General features: G+C 38.3%; 2 protein-coding genes across 2 annotated transcripts in view; both read right to left on the bottom strand.

Moving 5' to 3' along the window:
* The window catches only part of MTMR10 (myotubularin related protein 10), a 536,484-nt gene that overhangs the window by 261,537 nt on the left and 256,004 nt on the right, over nucleotides 1-18,943 (bottom strand). The gene's annotated exons all lie outside the window — the stretch shown is intronic.
* The window catches only part of OTUD7A (OTU deubiquitinase 7A), a 96,838-nt gene continuing 79,830 nt past the window's right edge, over nucleotides 1,936-18,943 (bottom strand). Inside the window, exons 11-15 of the mRNA XM_010571736.1 lie at nucleotides 13,328-13,455; nucleotides 12,319-12,468; nucleotides 5,777-5,891; nucleotides 5,446-5,530; nucleotides 1,936-3,474 (exon numbers count right to left, since the gene is read on the bottom strand). Of these exons, the coding sequence (XP_010570038.1) occupies nucleotides 2,041-3,474; nucleotides 5,446-5,530; nucleotides 5,777-5,891; nucleotides 12,319-12,468; nucleotides 13,328-13,455 (1,912 nt within the window). The 3' untranslated portion in view covers nucleotides 1,936-2,040. The remainder of the gene's footprint in view (nucleotides 3,475-5,445; nucleotides 5,531-5,776; nucleotides 5,892-12,318; nucleotides 12,469-13,327; nucleotides 13,456-18,943) is intronic.

Genomic DNA, 18,943 nt, shown 5'->3' with positions numbered 1-18,943 from the left:
GACAGAAGTCACATGGAGTTTTAACCTCTCATTATGCATACCAATAATTCCCTTTTATGAAGGAATGCAAATTCAGTAACATTCAGTGTAAGCTCAGTATACGGCAAGAAATACGAAGTACAGGTCTGGATTCATGGAACAGCTAACGTGGCAAAGACCATGACCTTTTAGGAGTGGCTAATGGACTTATTTTGAAACTATTCTTTTAACCTCCCATTCAGCAGAAAACCTAAAGATATGGTCAATTTTAAGTATGTGCTCAGTTCCACAAATTTCAGTGGGACATTAGCAAAAGCTTACATACTTTTCCTGAAAGACAGTACACGTCAGCGTTAAGTTTGTGGATCTTGTTTCACAGGCTATTTCAGGCTTGGTTTCAAGGCTAACTAGGATTAACTGTACACAAGTGAAATGGTGCCACCCATGTCAAGAGTAAAAATTGGGGTACAGCAGAAAAGAATCAGAAACAAAGATTCCTTGGCAAAGAATCTTTCCTGTGTGGGCCAGAAAAGTGCTGTTCCATAATGAGTAAGGCAGAACTCATGTTCTGCACCTTTAGGTGGCAGAGTAAGCAGTCTTGAAGGCAGTACTTCACCTATTTGTGGAAAATGAGCTCTTTTAAAAAAAAAATGTGGGTAAACAGTAATGAGCCATTGCTTACAAGTGTAAGAACACTAAATATCTATTCTTACTACATTATGCCAGTTGATGCTGGAGGGGTGCAAAGCCAGCAAGTACTATATTCAAGAAAACTTCCTAATGTCACGCATCTACTGTAACAGTATTTGTGGTGTCTGCTTTACAGAAATGTTTCTATAAGGAAAGTTTTATTTTTAAAAATATTGCAAATAGTTATGTAAATATTTGGATATCAGACTTGTGCAAATCTGTGCTAGGAGTTGCCATTCATATTGGAGGTATTTTATAGCCATCTTGGAACCTCCTGGTGGGTACATAACTCACTCTAGGAGAAGAATAAAAAATAGGTGGAGCCAACAGTCTTCAAGAAAGGCTCAGAAGTAGTTACATTTGCAGTAACGATCACTCGATAATGTTGAGAAAGAAATAAATATATAATGATTAAATTCATGCAATGGCTAAGGGAATCAATTGATGCAATACATTTGTTTTGACAAGCAGTTCGTTCAGCTCTAAAATGATCCTAATTTCCTAGCTGTTGATCAAATTTCCCACATTTAATAGAATTTTTTTATTTTAATTTTGTTTAAAAATTTCTCTTAATTTTAACAGCAATGAAAATACTACTGAAATTCAGGTGCCCAAAACTATACTGTGTGGGGTTTTTTGCAACGTGAAGTCTTGCAAGTCGTAATGTATTTCTTATAAAATCTGTTTAAAAATTCAGTACAAATAAAAGTGGCTCAAATCTACTTTTTTATGGAAATGTAGAAATAATTGGTAAGAACTTAAAATCAGGAAGAGCTACAGCCCTCATGAATTCAGACCTTTCACTCCCATTTTCCCAGAATCATTCAGACTGAAGTGAGTACAAACATTAGTAGTAATGCAATATGCTGCCATGTTAAAAATGTGCAGTATGCAAAATCACTACCCTCCTGAAAAAAAAGGCTATGAAAAATTTAGGTTTTATCAAGGAAAAAATACTCTCATAATAGCTACAGAATTTCAAATGTCTGCAAGGCAGATACTACCTTACTACAACACCACATCTCCGGTATTATGACTTTTCCCTATCATTCTACTACCTGAGTGATGTCAGTGTAAATTCAGGCACCATTAGTAAATTTTTGACCAAACATATACACAGCACTGACAAAGGAGTAAACAACCCTTCAGCTTACCAGTATATGTAAAAAAGACACTGACAAAATGGAAAATAATATTTTTTTATGATAAATTAATCTTATTATTTCCTCATTGCCCCAGAAAAGCGAAAAGCTAGACACTATTTACTCATCAATCCTTTATTCTTTTTTTAAGGATTCCTTTTACTGCAATTCAACACTGTTTACTTTGTAAGTAAGAAAATGGTAAAACTAAGTAGTCACGGAAGAATCCTCAATGCCTGTGTCCCTTGCTTTCTCTCTCCCTGCGCTTTAACTCTTCTTTGTAGCAGTATGAACAGTAATTTTCAGTCTCAGGACGACCATAAAAGGAACAGTTCTCCTTCTTACAGCGGTTCTGCTGGATGGAATATAATGGGCAAACTGTGCTTCTGCCTTGATTTTTATCATTGTTCAACCAGGTCTGAGGAGCATCCTCATCAGCATATTCTAAGCAGTCTCTAATATCGCCGGTATTGAATCCATTTGTGTATGTCTGAGATTTGTGTTCAGTAGGCATGGCATAGCTCAGCGATTCCACTGTGTTCACTGTACGGATACCGGATATCCGGGCTGGGCTATAGCTTTGAGAAGACAGTGATCTGTTTTGTTGGGGATAGGTGGCACAGGTTTTTAAGGTGCCAACCACTGGCTTGTAGGTATCATCTTGGAAGCTCGATGGCTTGGAGTTGACATCATGCAAATGGATGACACTTTGTCTTTGAACAGGTGGCGTATGGCTATAGTGGGCAGATACTGGAATGGGTCCACTTTTCTTAGCACTATTACTAGGTGAAGAAAATGACCCAGGAGTGGGACTAGTGCGATCTTTAAATTTTAAAACCAGCTGAGTTGTATGGCTTTGAGGCAAGACGGGTGATGCCCTATCCTGAGGAGATGTTTCTAACTTTTCTTTTGAATATGCTTCTGGCTCCAGTTTCCTACTAGATGACCCATTCAGTGCAGCCTTTTTCTCAGCATCCTTTCTCTTCTGTTCTTGTTCTGCATTGAAACGCTCCTGTGCACTGGTCAGGTAATAGCCTATCATCTCCTCGTGGAACTGATGCCTATGACTGGTCAAAAGAAGGCCAGCAAAAATAAACTTTCGTTCACCCTGCATGGCAGCTCTCAAAATATTTAGGCTGAGTTTCACATCAGTGCTGTACTTCCATGGATCAGACTGCTTGTCAGAGAAGGATTTAGTGTTCATCTTTTCAATGGGTGAGTTGCTAGCTCTGTCAGTTGGAGATGGAGTGGTCTTTTCAGATGGAGAAGTGCTCGCAGACTGTCCAGATTCCTCTTTGCTCCCTTTTCGAGACTTAGACTTCTTCTCTTTGACTTTCTCTACCGCGTCACCATTTTTTCCATTCCCTGAATTGGCTCTGCTCATTTTGCCATGCACCAGGCCTCCAAGACCACCCATATTCTTTTTCAGTTTAATTCCCAGGGTTTTACTGAGGCTTCCTATTTTATTGGCAACTGAATCCGTCCTGGTTTTGTCTTTATCTTTCCTCTGTTTGTCCTTTTCTTTTTCTTTACTGTTTTTGCCATTATTGCCATTGGAATTACTACAGATGGAGTCTCGGTCCGAGTCCATTGAGTCAGCCAGAGACTGAACGTCTTCCCCAGCTGAAGCTGTAGGGGATTCTGGTTGAGCCAAAGGGGCCTGCTATGGAAAAGTAATTATAATTAGATACAGCAAAATCAGCTTCATACAGGGTCTTGGTGCAAAACCAACCCCAAATCCAACATAGATTTTAACACTGATTTTAAATGTACTTTTTAATTTATGCACTGACATTTTAGACTTGTTTCTTCACCAAATAAAACTTATTTGGCTGTGCTGACTACACATCTTGCTTGTTCCTACAGTAGCTTTTGGCTCATTTCAAGCAGATTTGTAGAACAGAGGTCAGTCATTCAGAGGCTCTGTGAAAATCAGTGTCTGAATAATGGAGCGATGTGAGTTAGTGCTCCTGTTGCAGGGAAGGCTGCAGCTCAACCTCCCTGCTTGTGTTGACCAGCTAAGTGGCTGGCCAGCATACAGAGATCAGCCATTCAGTAGGAAGCATCTACAATACAGGCTGCCTCTCAGCCAGGGGGGGAGACAGAGAGCACGGAAAGAAACTGATAATATCGTGATGGAAGGGAAATGAGGTTCTGCTGAAAGCTGTGAGGGGGATGCAGCACACAAACCTGTATGTAGCAATACTTCAAAATTCATTATGTTCAACAACCAACTTATTTAAATTGATTTCTTCATTGTTCAGGTCTCTGGTGCATAAAAATCAAAGGTTCAATGCACCAGAGCTAAACAACTTGCCTGAAATATTAAACTTCAGCAAGCAGACTGAGGAATACAATGAGGTGTATTCATTCTTATTGGAAATACAATCCAGATAAAACTGGTGTCAGAAGTCTGAGTTCCAATTTATATTTTAGGTAAGGTGATAAAACATCTTTCTTGAAAATGCAATAATGAGGACCCTAGGATACTTTAAAATGTGGCTTTGTTCATTTCCTCCTGCAAAACTTAGTCTTGCTTTCAGGCACCATGAAGCTAAAATGTGCTAGATATAAATATGAAACATTTAACTAACCATAATGATTCAGAGAAAGAGGAAAAAAAAATAGAAAAAAAAAGCTCTGGAGATGTATGTACTTCCAGTATAGAAATGCATGCCTACTTCTTGTCCCTGGGTACTTAAATGTCCTCTCTCTCTCTGGAATCCCTGAGCACTACACCACCCAGTCAGGAGCAGAGCTGTTATCTCCACTTGGCAAATGAGAAAATGAGTGCTAAAGTGACCTGACCATGCTCATGGGGCAAGTGTGAAGCAGAGGGAGGTAGCCCAGGTCCCACAAGTTTTAGGCTCACAGCTTACAACTACAGGACCATTTTGCCTCTCCTTTTTCTGATGTGGTAGCTACCACTGTAGAAACCATAGAAAAATGGATGTTTCCCCTCTTGCAGCATGTTAAATGCTTTCTCCTTTTGTGTTCTGTTCCTCCTTTCAAATCCCATCTGTGTAGGCTGTCTAAATCACCTCCATCCTCTCCTAGCAACCTTTTGCCTCCAGACTAACCCCTCAATCTATTCAATGTAATTTGCAGAGAAATTTGCAGCTGACTAGATGTCAGCTGGGCATGGTTCTAAAATAGCTTTCTGAAAGAACCAGGCTCCAGTTCACTGCCAGTCTGTGGACTTTTGTCAGCCACTCTAAACTGGGAGCTGTCCAGGGGTGCAAATGTATTCTCAGAAAGAGAAAGGACTTGGGATTGGTGACCTAACAGTGGCATTAGGAGAGCAAGCCAAAGTTCTGAGAAAACAATGGTGAGAAAAGGTCTCTTTTAAGGTTTTTCTGAACTACACGAACTACTGAAATAAGTAACAGAAAGATTAAGCTAGAAAATACATTTCAGAACAGAGTATGAGTTGCAAAAGATATAAAAGCAACTGTGTTATTAAAACTACTAGACAAATCTATAAGCCTGATTGTAATGACAATGAGCCATGAGTGACTTGTCCCTGCTGCTAGGACACTGAGGTGTTTCCAGGCAGCTGGCCAGTCCCTACACAACACCCTGTTGTGCCTTGTATCTCTCATCTTGTTTAGACCGACGTGGAAGTTTACCTTACCCGTGTCTCAGATGGTATGCGTATCCATGTTACATTCATATAGCTGTGTAGAAGATTAAGCTTTGCCTCAAGAGACAGAATCAAACTAAGGATGAAAAAAGAAGGGAACAAACAGTCAAAAAGCCTGAAAGAAAAAGCAATACTTCTTAACAGGGAGAGATGTAACAGCAGCCTGAATTGTGACTGTCAGCTGGAGACCCACCCACGTCTTCTCCCATGTAACCAGAGAACATGAACAAAGCCCTCTTTGTGAGCAGTTCTCCCAATACTTCAATCAGGTATGGCTCAAGACATTTTACTGCTTAACACTAAAGTTACAGAAAGGTCTTACTTGGCCAGTCTGGTGTTATCGTTGTCATCTTTTCCCCACTCCCAGTCTTTCCCAGGATCGACCGCAAAGTGCAAAGGCAGTAACTTGTGTTCAGAGTCAGTCAGAGGGATCACCGCTAAAGGAGAGAAGAAACAAGGATTTTGGTGGGGGGAACAAAAACGATTAAAAAAATGATTCAGCTGTGAAAAGCAGCATAACTGGTTGAAGAAGAAGGGCAGAATTTGAGTGTGCTGCAGAACTGTCTCATCCAGAGCACCACAAATGATTTATATCGGGCTCCATTTCCCTATTTTGATGTTTGTGCAATAGAAGAGGAGAGGGAGAGGTTAATACACTGATTGCTCGTGGAGTGAAAGACAGTCACCTGTGGAGGAGGGGAGACCTCTGGGAGAACAAGGTTGCCATTCTGTAATGCACAATAAACATTTCCTGGAGACAGAGCCATTAGAATAGCAGAAAGCAATAAGAAGTTGAAATATTCCTGCCTGTCTCACACAGATGCACATACTTGTTAATTATTTTGTCTTTTCAGTTTAGTACCTTTTTGTTTCCACTGTCAAAGAAACAAAAATATATTGATAACAGCATTAAGAAACAAAGCAAAATGCAGTTACAGCAACTTCGGACTCAAACTGTGAAATAACATAATTGAGGAGCATAGATTAACATATATATGGGTTAAGAGGTCAGTTTGAGGCCTGTCTTGAGTGTAGTGAAATGACCATTACTGCTGTTATGTCCCAGCATTACTGCCTAGCTGTTTTGGCTCTTTCTGTCCTTTCCCCTCTCTGCTAGGGCTCTGCCTTCTGACACATATCTTAATGACTCTGCCTTATACTCAGCACGCAGGGACTGCACTCTGATTTTACAGACTGTCTATCATTCATCAACAGCAAGAAACTAAGAGAAAAACACTCTCAGCTTTAATTAAAGCCAGCAATTTGCTTCCATTTCATCGGAAAAAAAAAAAAAAAGGTGTTGCGGGACTGGGTGGGATCCTCAGCATGGTGCAGGTCACTGCTGCTCCTCTGACAACCAATCAAGGAATTTAATTTTCTATACTAGAACCCTTAAGGACTTTGCCTAGGTATTCATTCCAGCAAAGCCAAGGGACAAGGAAACCTGGAGAAATCACCCAAACACCATGGCACTGAATTATTGAAAACTGATTGCACTTAGTGGTTATATGCTGTTTATAATATTTTCTGCAGTTCAGAAAACATACGTTGTCAAAACAAAGGTACAGCATTTTTGGTCAAATATTTTTCCTCACCTAGCAGAATGCAGGAAATTTAATCTGCATTTTAGATTAACATGTTGAAGCCAGTATTTGATTCAGACAGTTTGACAGCTGCAGAAAGTATATATGTATTTTCATCTTTGCAGACTGGAAATAAAAAGGTCAAATCTCTACAAATTTTGTGGAAACGTTGCCCCCTACTGCTTATAGTTGGTAATTCTTGAACTATTTTCCACATATTAACTGCAAATATAGTATAGAACAGCTGGAGATTAATCAACTTCAGTTGCAGATACCGCTGTAAAATGCAAGCACAGAAATTAATATTGTAAGATAATTTAGCTCCTTAAAAAACTCAATGAGAATAAGTAGCAGAGACTCTAACTCTAAAGTTCAAAATACACTGTAAAGCAAGCTCCTGAAGCACAAGAACATAAGAAATGTACAGCAGAGTTGACAACTGAACACACTTTTTAACACTCGTTGGTGTAATACGAGGGCTTACCCTGCTGCATTCAATGAAATTATTGCATCAAAGGGGTGGGAATAACTGAGAACACAATTAACTGATCATGTTTCCCAAGGAAAACACATACTCTCCAATTAACTGAATTACTAGCAGGTACTGACTGGATTTACAACTGACCTTACAATGCAACGTATCAGCTGTTTAAAGGAAGAAGGCAACTTAGAAAAGACCAGCATTATAAGTTTACAACACACTACTTCCACTTCTGGTAGCACCTGACCTTACAGGTACAGCCTGGTAGAGAACTGGGAATGTGATCCTGAGGCAGGTGATGTTGAGAAGTGTGGACCAAAGAACTGTCACCAAGAGTTGAATCAGTCTCTTTGGGATATAAACCTCAAAAAGTAAATTTGAGTTTCTTTTCTAAGGACAGATTGAAACTAACTAGTTTTCACATAGTTCAATAAATGATCATTTTTATAAACAAATTTTAAAGGAATCCTTTTTAAAGCTGGCTGTTTCTACTGATACTGAAAATACACCTATTAAAAATGTTTAGTGATACTCAATTTTATTGAAATCTTAATATCGAGGTACAAAACAAAGCTTAGAGCTGATTGCCCATAGCATGTCACTGTTCTCTTAACTAATGTACACATTATGACACATACTGTCTCCTTCTTCACACAGAAATTTGTTAACTATTATTTTTCAAACTCTGAGTTGAATGGAAACTGTATACTCATTCTAAGGGATAGTCTGAAGTTGCATGAAGCTCTACCATCTTCATGCAAAAATTATCTGCTAAAGTAATGGAGTTTTAAAATTCTACCTTCACTGCAAGAGTTTTCCTCTCTCTTGGGGAATTCTGTTTGATAGCTGGGGTTTCTTGTAGGATTTCCCCACTTTTCCTGACAGAAAAGTATTTTAGTGTTAGGACTGCAAGCAGGATCCATCACATTCATTTCTAAAGCAAACCCAACAGATTGTAGCACCTTCCTGATGCCCAGTCACAGCAGAGTTTGCAACTTTGATGAGGTAGTTTGGTTACACTTGGTTTTGGATGCTCTGTAGCTGAAACCACACTATTTGAAACTCAGTCTACAACTCCTAATGCCAACAGATAGGATACGTCAAAAGTAACACCAGCTATTTTGTCCACTGCACTTTTAAGACATACAGCAAGGACTTCCATGCCATTCCTCAGTTGGGTGTATTGCCTTCTGTGAAGTCACAATGTTTCCTAGCACTCATCTTCATGCCTCAAATGTCATTATTAATCTTCTATAAAGAAGAATACTTTAACTATTTCTGAAAATACTAGTCAAATAAAATGCTGACACAGATACTGACATACTGCTCTTAAAAACCACTGTCACACCTCTCACACTCATTACTGCAAACTGATTGTGGGCAGCCATTTCACTGCTGATTGACTGTCAAAGCATGGGACTATGGGAAGCTCTAAGTTCAATGAAGCAGTCTTAGAGGCAGTTGAGAGCTGGTCTTTATTTTCTATGAACAAAGATACAAAACACCTGCATAAATATAGCCTGCATGAATACAGAAGTATTCACAGATTTTTAATCAGATGTTGTGGATTTCAAAACAAGAGGGCCTTCAGTAACCATCAGAATGCCAGCTATGTGCTGGTGAAAAGAAGATGTGTCAAAATGTGTTTTAAATCCTCTCTAGACGAGAGGATGTTAGCATGTTTTCTCTCTTTATATACATTTATAGTAGTGCTCAAAATGATCTGATAAACAACTATATGCCAAAGCAGAACTTCAGGCGTTCACATCAGCATTTACTTGACCACACATATTTCACAAATATAGGACATACTGTCTCCTCCACAAGAGAGCTTCTCAGCAGCTTCAACATGTATGTATGTACATGCAATAGTCAGACAGCTTCAGATGCTGCTCCTGACATCTGGTTACATGGTTAGAGTACAAACCCTATGAGTTGTGAATGGCCTGGCTATCAGAGATGCTCCTTTTAAGAAGTTGTAGAGCTCTCAGCTACATTCTGATAGTTCAAAATCTGGCCATGTACTGTGTGGCATCTGTGCCATTCTTTTCTGACTCTAACAATTGTGGCTCTCCCTTCCTCTGTGCCAAAGCTGCCAACATCTCTATGCTGACAAGTACAAAATATAGGCATTATTAGAGCATCCTTGTGCCAATCTATTTCTTGTCACAGCATTGGAAGAACAATAGCAATGCTGTGGTTGCTGTTAGACTGCTGCAGTCTCTAACAGCAACCAGCCTGGCAGCTGAAAGCTAAAGCATTCCCTTCATCCCCAACTTAATGCCAAGTGCTCTCTGCTGCTCCACAGAATTGAAGCCTGTGTGTTCAAGGCCCTGCAGTAAAACATGTAAAATCGGATCATACAAAAAAAATACTATTTTGATTCAACAACCCTTGTAATTAACCTGGATGAACTTATACATGAACAAAGCCAATATTTAATGTTACTGATGCTGTGCTGGATATTTGGTAGCTTTTTCTCTCCCAGTACCTTTCCTGTGTGACTGCATGTGTAGGAAAATCCAACAGAAAGACAGCTTCTAACCACAAGAAGTATATTAAACATTATTGCTAGCACTTGTGGAAGAAATCGAATGTATGACCTTGTTATCAAACCCAAGATCTTGCAGTGTGTAATTAACAGGAATACCCGGCTTGTAATATTAGGAATATTTCAGTAGGTGGCACCACTGAATACTTTAACACATACTGAGACGTAGGGTCAGAGCAGCTGGACAGTAGTTTCCCTCACTACCTTTCGTCAATCCTGTCACTTAGAGGATGCCACAATCGCAAAAGGTTTGGTGCGTGGTGGTTACCCTATCTGCAAAGTTATTGTAGATAAAGTTCTGTGTATTCAATCAAACTACTTATGCACATAAGACCTGTGATAATGAAGTATTGTATGAATGCAGGTAGACATGCCTGAAATAAATGAGGTTACTATCAGTCTACTGATATTATTCCAATCCCAATTGTTAGAAAGGAAGAAATGGACTCTGCCTACTCCAGAAATTGTCTTGTTTCACCACCAACAGAACTCAGACCTAAAAAGGATCAAGACCAAAGACATGGAGCCATGACAACAAGACAACTCTACAATTTGTAACATAGACTTATATGCAGGAGCTGCTAACTTAATAGCATGCTGACATTACAGTCCTGGCTGCAGTGTATCATCAGCAATCATCAACAGTGAAACAGTATCCTTAAAAAAGCTCTCCAAAACTTTGTCTTAATTCATATCACATTACTGTATTAAAATGGTATGAATTTGCTTTGCAGACTTTCATTTCTCACAAGGTGTTTCACATTATACCTCAGTGTACTGCTTTGGAAATGGTTCCTATGTGAAAAGCATTTTCCTTAAGGGCCGCTTTTCTACAGATTGAGGGCTGGAAGGCAGCTGCAATGTCCCACTGTATAATGCAAAGGCCAGACCTATTGTCAAGCACCTACTACAAATCCCTGAAATAGCTATGTGCCACTGAAGGCTGAATTGTTGGACTGGATTGATTTTCCCATTGAATATGTGACATCTAGATCAACCTTTTTATCCATTTCTGTCTTATGATTCAGTCTCCTCTTCACCAGCACAGTTTGCCAATACCACATGCAACCCTTTGTAGAGTGTTTCCCATGTCACACAACCTCATGTAGAAAACTCTTTGCTCCTTCCAAGGATGACTTAACTAGATGTCAAATTCTTGCACGAAGATGTCTACAACAAAATCTTGTTTGAGCATTTCTTTCCTCCTTTGCATCATTTTAATGAACACCTTGCTCTCTACATTGCACAGCTACAGCATGCTGACTGTCTCATAAGCATGGAAAATGCCCTATACATCCAAAACCAGATGAAATGCAAATAGGGTTAGGAAATTAAATGAAGGCTATTTAGTTGCCTCTAAACTACTCTCTAGGAAGGAGGACTAAATGAAATTCACTCAGGAGATCTCAAAAACCAGCACACACTCCTTGTTTACTTTACAGGTATATGCATTTGTAAGGGATTTAAAACACCTCTGCAGTGTCATCAGGCAAAAAAAAAGGAGGACTCATACCTAACAGCAAAACTCCACTGAATTTTTCTGAAGCCTCACCCTGTTTTTGGCAAAACTCTTTTCACTTCCCCACAAAAGGAGTAAAGACAGATAGGAATTCATCTCACAGCTTTCTATTATTAAGCAAACAGGTCTTCCAAATAAGGGCAGTTATAGCTAGCTCCTAGGCTACTGATGCAAGAACAAATCCAGTCCTGAAGCTCTTGTCACTCCAAATCCCATGTCCAGGAAGCTCAAACTTCACACAGAAATATCTGGTCAGACTTTGTTGTCACTGTTCCGAAGTAAAACAGAATACAGCAAGATGATAAGACAAAAGCATTTCGACTACATGTTTTTAAATGTGAAAAGTACATTTAGCACACTAGAAGAGATATTTTTCCATTACAGGAGTTTTCAATAGTATCACAATCTTCTAAACACTTTACCAACTCATATTAACAAAGGCCTTCAAGAACCCAGAAGCACAGTAGGTAACTATGACTATACCTATTTACATATACGGAACTGACAGAAAAGGTTTAAGTGCCAAAAGCAGTGATAGCACAAGGATTAGGACTGAAGAATTCTTGGCTCCTAGTCTCGTGATTAGACCACTTAAACTCCTAAGAATGCAGCAATAAAATTTAGTGGATATTGTTTCGTTTCTAATAGAAAAATATACCTACAGGTAGAAGAAAGTACTTTGTGCATTGCATTTAGTATATACCCTTGGGTTGCTGTGTTTATAGCATACCTTGTTCTCTCTGCTGATCTTTTTGTTCCATGGAAACAAGAGCAGAGAAATGGGCCTGATCATAGGCTAGCACAAGAGGTGAGCAATGGCATCTGTTAGGTAGAACTTCAAGTGGTAAATAAATTCCTCCAAATGGTATAGGTGCAAATGCTGTAAAGAAAAGTGAGATTTTTTTTTTTAAAACTATGTCAAAGAACAGACAATAATCTTGGTTCTATTGTATGTAACAATTGTGCTAATGTTACTTGTAGGAATGGTAATTACTACAAGTAATCACTACCATTACTTATAGTTCACAATTTGAATGGAAACTGCAATTACCCAGCACTTTCCTGTGGAAGTAAATTTCTGTAAAACTCCATCATGTGTTTAAAATCCCCCTCTAATCAACCAAACATTTCCCTTTAGTTAAACATCATACTATCCTTAATTAGTATTCTATTAGTTCATGGTAAAAAGTGAGAGAGATTAATTTCATCATTCAAGTCCTGCTCAGACAGCTGTCCAGCTGGCTCCACATGTGGATCTAACATTTGTGTGCTCACATGTGCAAAATGAACATAACATTCTAGAAAATTCTGAATGGGAGGCTGCAAAGGAGTTAGTAAAAACAAAAAGCCAAGATATACACAGTTAAAATTCAGTTTTTCAAAGTCAGATTAGATTGATTTATGCAGAGTTTTATGGGGCACCAAAATAACACAGCAAAATTAGAACCTTGTTAACCTAGACCAGTAAGAAGTGTATTGTGCTCTGTAATTTGGTGATTATTAAGTTAATAGTAAATATCTAGGATAAACAGATTTTCAGTGAGACTTACATAATTATCCTTTATTTATTACTTTTATCTAATAGAAATGGATTGAGTATAATTCTGCTCTTTTTTTTTTCCTCTCAGAAAAAGGCAGCAGCTATCCCATAAACACTCAGATATGCTACAGTTGGGTCTTTGGTTTGACGATTGATTCAGTTTACATAGGTGCATAAATTTCTAATGAAAAACTCTTACCTTCTCCCCCTGAGTCTCGTAACATTGTGTCTGCTACTACAACAATAGGTCTTCTCAAAATATGGGCTAAGACAAAAACATGGAACTCTTCTAAGCTCTCATACACTGGATCTTCTGAATTATCAACTCTGGAAGACACAGCATTGAAACTTTTTGAACCAACTTGAACCAACCATTGAAACTTTAGTGAACCAACACATCGCAGCAGCTATTTCTTCCTTGTCACTCATATTCCCACTCTTCTGAAACACATATTCCAATTACTGAAATAGATGAGAAACTGGAAAGGAAAACATATTTTTGGAAATAAAATAATAGCAACAGAGAAAATGTTTTAACTTGCAGACTCCACACTAGTTTAGTAGTCCACAAAATTCATTACTTTCTGATATTGTTTGGTAGCCTAATGGGAATAAAAAAGGTAATTCTTAGCCAAGCTCCTGGTGTAAATCTGCTTTTGTCACAAAAATCATAATTTCATGTGACATCCTTGGCACCTAGACTCTACAATGAAAGGTAAGTGTTTTTCTAGTTCTGCTAAACAAAATACAGGTGAGTTTACCTTGGCAACGTAAGAAATATTGATGTCAGCTTGAGCAGGAGTAATTTAATTTACAAAGTTGTCAGCTTTTTTTTCTTTGATGATTACCAAAACATTTTTTTTAAGATGGGGAGGGGTACCTATGTAAAGAACTGGAGATTCATTTTGCTATTAGATTTTCCAATGAGATGAATCTCATCTACTTTCAGACATCTAAAATCAGAAGTCTAAGCATTTCACCTTGACCACCTCTACAGATAACAAAAAAAGATAGGCGCGTCTGGAATAGGATCTTCCCTCTCCTCTTAAGCATTTGCCCAGAGATGAGATGAAAATTATCATTTCTCTTTACAGACTACAGAAGGAATCTAGGTCAAGATGTAGTTAGGTGAGACAAGGCCAAGCATTTTTGCCAGTGGAGCTTTGTGTTTCAGAAAACACAGAAAGAATCAATACAATTATCTTATATGGTAGGAGAGCAGAACATAAAATTCAAACAGTAAGACAGCACTACGGAGAAACCCAAGTCTTTTGTTTACATTGGCCTTCTACAGGTCTGATCCAAATACCACAGGAATTAATGAAAGTCTTTCCATTCTCTTCATCTAGCTGGAGCAGATACAGAGCACTTCAAAAAGTGAAGAGATGATTTCATTTTTAGATTAAAATAAATGTTTAATTGAGCAGTATTCCACAGGTCTAAAGAGAGTTAATCCTCAACCAGCTCCACAATGAGCAAGTAATTTAAGACAAAGACAAAAAAGTGCTGTTCTTGGAAGGAATTTTAAAAAAATAAAAAATCAGTGTAAAATATAATTGGAAGACAATTTGAGCACTTGAAGAGTCTTTTGTACTCTGAAAAGTTGTTTTTTCCTTTCAAACTGTTGATTCGAACTGTTACAGAATACACACTTTGGAAAAAAATGTATTAAATCCATTATTGTCCTGGTTTCAGCTGGTCTAGTCTTTTCAGTCTTCCTAGTAGCTGGTACAGTGCTATGTTTTGAGTTCAGTATGAGAAGAATGTTGATAACACTGATGTTTTCAGTTGTTGCTAAGTAATGTTTAGTGTAAAGTCAAGGATTTTTCAGTTTCTTGTGCCCAGCCCGCAAGAAGGCTGGAGGGGCACAAGAAGTTGGCACAGGACACAGCCAGGGCACCTGACCCAAAGTGGCCAAAGGGATATTCCATACCATGTGACATCACATCTAGTATAGAAACTGGGGGGAGTGGGAGTGGGGGGATCGCGGCTCGCAGACTAACTGGGCATCGATCGGCGGGTGGTGAGCAATTGCATTGTGGATCATTTCAATCCTTTAATTATTACTGTTGTCATTTTATTAGTGTTATCATTACCATTATTCTTTTCTTCTTTTCTGTTCTATTAAACCATTCTTATCTCAACCCACGAGTTTTACTTCTTTTCCCAATTTTCTCCCCCAATGCACTGGGTGGGGGGAGAGCGAATGAGTGGCTGCGTGGTGCTTAGTTGCTGGCTGGGGTTAAACCATGACAATTATCTTTACTTGGTGAAAATGCCTTTCAACATGTAGTTCTCCAAAACATGGGTATTAAGTGGTAATATCCTGACAGTATGATGCATTGTGTCAAAACCATGATAATTAGTCCTGAATTTCAAACGTGGCCAAAATGAATAAATTACCTATTGAAAGAATTTGACAAAGACAAGTACACACAATATGTTTTAAAAAAAATGAGACTGAGCTATCCCAGTCCTATCTGGGATGGTTGCAGCAGTTTCTGTTCTATTCATAATCTGATGTCTGAAAGACATAAGCAATGACAGAAGACAAAGAAAAAATGAATAACAGGATGTCTATTAGAAAAGATATCTGGTTGCAACAGGAATATCAGAGAAAACTCATGTTAGATTACATAATTACTACTACCTAGAAGAACACAGAGATAAGACGCGGTAGAAAGCCAAAAATGTGTACAACACATAGAGCAAGATCTGTAATTTTTTCATGTCAGTACTAAAAAGTTACAAAGCACCCCGGGAACTAGTCCCTGTAAAATTCATCTACAGCCTATACATCCATTCCCAATAGCATCAAGTGTCACAAATTCAAATTTAACACCACAAATCAATAGCATTAAACCATCATGTACATATAGAGAGGCAAATCCTTAGAATATAATCTATGGACTAAAATTCTTAAGTTCCTTAAAATACATTTGTGCTATCCTATTCATCTGAATACATTAGTCTTATTTTCCCAACCTATACAAATTTCAAAGAAACTTTTTCTTCATGCATGAATGTACAAATACAATTGCTAAGTTTGTTTTAAATGTTCTCTCTTACTGAAAAGCTTACAAAATGCACAGTTACATGTTTCATGCCTCAAAACTTTTGACAGCAAGAAGAGAGAAACTTTATGTTAAAGAACATGTGCTACTAACTTCTAGGGATATTCTGTTGATCACTAAATGCAATGTGGTACGTTTCTCCCCAGAAAGGTAAGACTGAAAACCTGACATAAAATTGAGGGAAAAATTTAAAAAAAAAAAAAAAAAAAAGGTTTTCCAACTAGCATCAGTATGCTTCAAATCCCCACAATCTTCCAGGAAACAGGAATGCCCAGCACCTTTGGAAAGCTAACCTATAAAGTCAATCATTTATGAAACAGATCATTCTTTTATCTGGACTGCAAGAATAAATCTGTTAAATTCCCCACTTCTCTAGCTGAACACTTCCAAGACCTTCTATGACTTCATAAGCATTTTATAGAATTTTTGGTTTCAGTTACCTCCTTTCCTATTTTTCTAGTTTAATGTCATTATTGTCACTATCACATTTTAAAGCTTTGCCTCTGCCTAGAAGATAGAAATAAACACACTATATGGAAGAAGACTGAAAAATGGTAGGGTTGTGGGAAGCAGACGAAAGTAAAGATGATAATTCACAGCTGAGTGCCACTTAAAAATATAATCCACACAGAGCACAGCTTCTGTGAGACATGACAAATAAAGGTGGGCAACATAACCTAGGCACACTCTTAAATGAAGGCAGCAGCTGTCCTCTTATTAGGTGTGCAGAAAACTTCCATAATTAACTGTCATTAATTTTCATTATCTGTATGGGCACCGCTCTAGAATATGTGGGACAAATACAGTAACCTTCTCACAGGTCTGATGGCATCCAGCCCATCCCTGGAACTTTACATTAAAATCTTTCATCCCAACCTAGGACCACAGCAGGATGGAAATTATTAATAGTAGGCTGATGCAGGGGACAAATTCTCTGATAAAGCAATGAGATACCTCTTCTTTCCTGTATCCCTCTTCCTGTTACCCAAACTCGTCAGGAAATTTTTCCTGATGTTCAAACTAAATTTCCCATTTCAGAATTTCCTCTCATATTCCTTACTGAATTCTTCTTCATTGTTGGCTGTGATAGCTTTTCAGCATTTGCACTCCATTATGTCACCCTCAGAATAATTTGTTAGCCCAAAGGAAGTTAGAAGAATCATGTTATTGGCAAGACAATATACCACAAAGATTTCCAGCTATTTTCTCACATTAGGATTTCCAGACTATCAGTCCTAAAGTTTTTCTTCAAATCCTCTAATTATTCCTCATCTCCTAGTTAATGAGGTTTCTAGAAGTGAAAGGCATATTCCAGATGCAGCTGTATCAGAAAGACCTTTATCCCTTTGGTCAGCTAATGGCAAGTCTGACTGCTCATGAAGTTCAAAATTTCACTGGGCTTTTTTACTCTTCAATATCACATCACCAAGTTGCTTGATTCACTATTTATGAACACATTCACACATTTCAAATCCTTCTCTTCTATTACACATCTGTTTTCCATTGCTCATTTTCACAGAATCACAGAGTGGCTGAGGTTGGAAGGGACCTCTGGAGGTGACCTTGTCCAACGCCCCTGTTCAAGTAGGGCCACCTAAGAGCCAGTTGCCCAGCACCGTGTCCAGACAACTTTTGAGTATCTCCAGGGATGAAGACTTCACAGCCTCTCTGGGAAACCTTTTCAATGTTCAATTTTATTTCATCATTGCCAGTAATTCATGTGGGCCATCTTATATTATTTCAGTGCTACTGCTGAGGATTCAGTACAAATTTTCCTAAAGATTAATGAGAATGAAAAATCATCATTAACAAGTATCCATAGCAACCTGCCACATCCTTTGATCCACTTACCATTCCACTTTTTTTCACAGTCCTTTATTAATGCTAACTACATGGCCATGAAAATTGTGAACAAAATAATTTTGTCAATGTAACAAGGAGACAAAGGAAATTTAGGAAACTGAAATTAATTCCTCTGTTCATGTAAAGTTAATTTTTAAATAATGAAATCCACATATTTAAGAGCATATAAATCTGCATTGCAGAATCCTGCTCAACCAGGGCACTCTGACTAAATAATTTGTCTTGATTGTAAGAACAAATTAAAAAAAAGGAAAAAAAAAATTAAAAATCTCAGTCTATTCTACAGGATCACTGATACCTCAAATCCAAACAGAGTGGACACCTACTCAGCACTCCAAAGATATTCCCTCTCTTATGGAAAATCCAATTTGTACTGCAGCCAGTAATGAAAAAACCTCAAAAAGCTGAAATGGGAAAGTCACCTACTCTGCTGTTCCATGTGGCTATCTGCTGTCTGTTCCTCTGTTTTGCCTGTAAATGCTGAGCAAGATCTGTTATCACATCCTTGGATTTCTTTCTAAACAGCTCCCTATGGTAACCTTGCTTTTCTTTCCCATACATACGCTTCAGATTCTCAGTTTGTCCAACAGACTTGTAACAGCTATTCCAAGTTTAGATTAAGTTTCAGGATTCATGCAGAGCAAGAGACCAACGCCTGCAGACAGCTGAGATGTACTGCAACAACATGACAAGTATCAAGTTCTTCAACCTGGTGATTAGGTACAAGCATGAGACCAGAATGAAATCTGAGTTCATGTCTTAGTCTGCCACTATTCCATTTCTGAAACCTTTTCTTTCCCTTCTTAAGAATCCCAAAATTAAAACCAACATACACCACAGCTGCAGCTTACTAGCAAGTACAAATTTCTGCTATAGGT

The sequence above is a fragment of the Haliaeetus leucocephalus genome, unplaced genomic scaffold, assembly GCF_000737465.1.
Source record: "Haliaeetus leucocephalus isolate CR32 unplaced genomic scaffold, Haliaeetus_leucocephalus-4.0 Scaffold339, whole genome shotgun sequence".
NCBI classification, from domain to species: domain Eukaryota; kingdom Metazoa; phylum Chordata; class Aves; order Accipitriformes; family Accipitridae; genus Haliaeetus; species Haliaeetus leucocephalus.
Note: the sequence above shows the minus strand (reverse complement) of the source record. Positions and strands in the feature narration are given on the sequence as shown.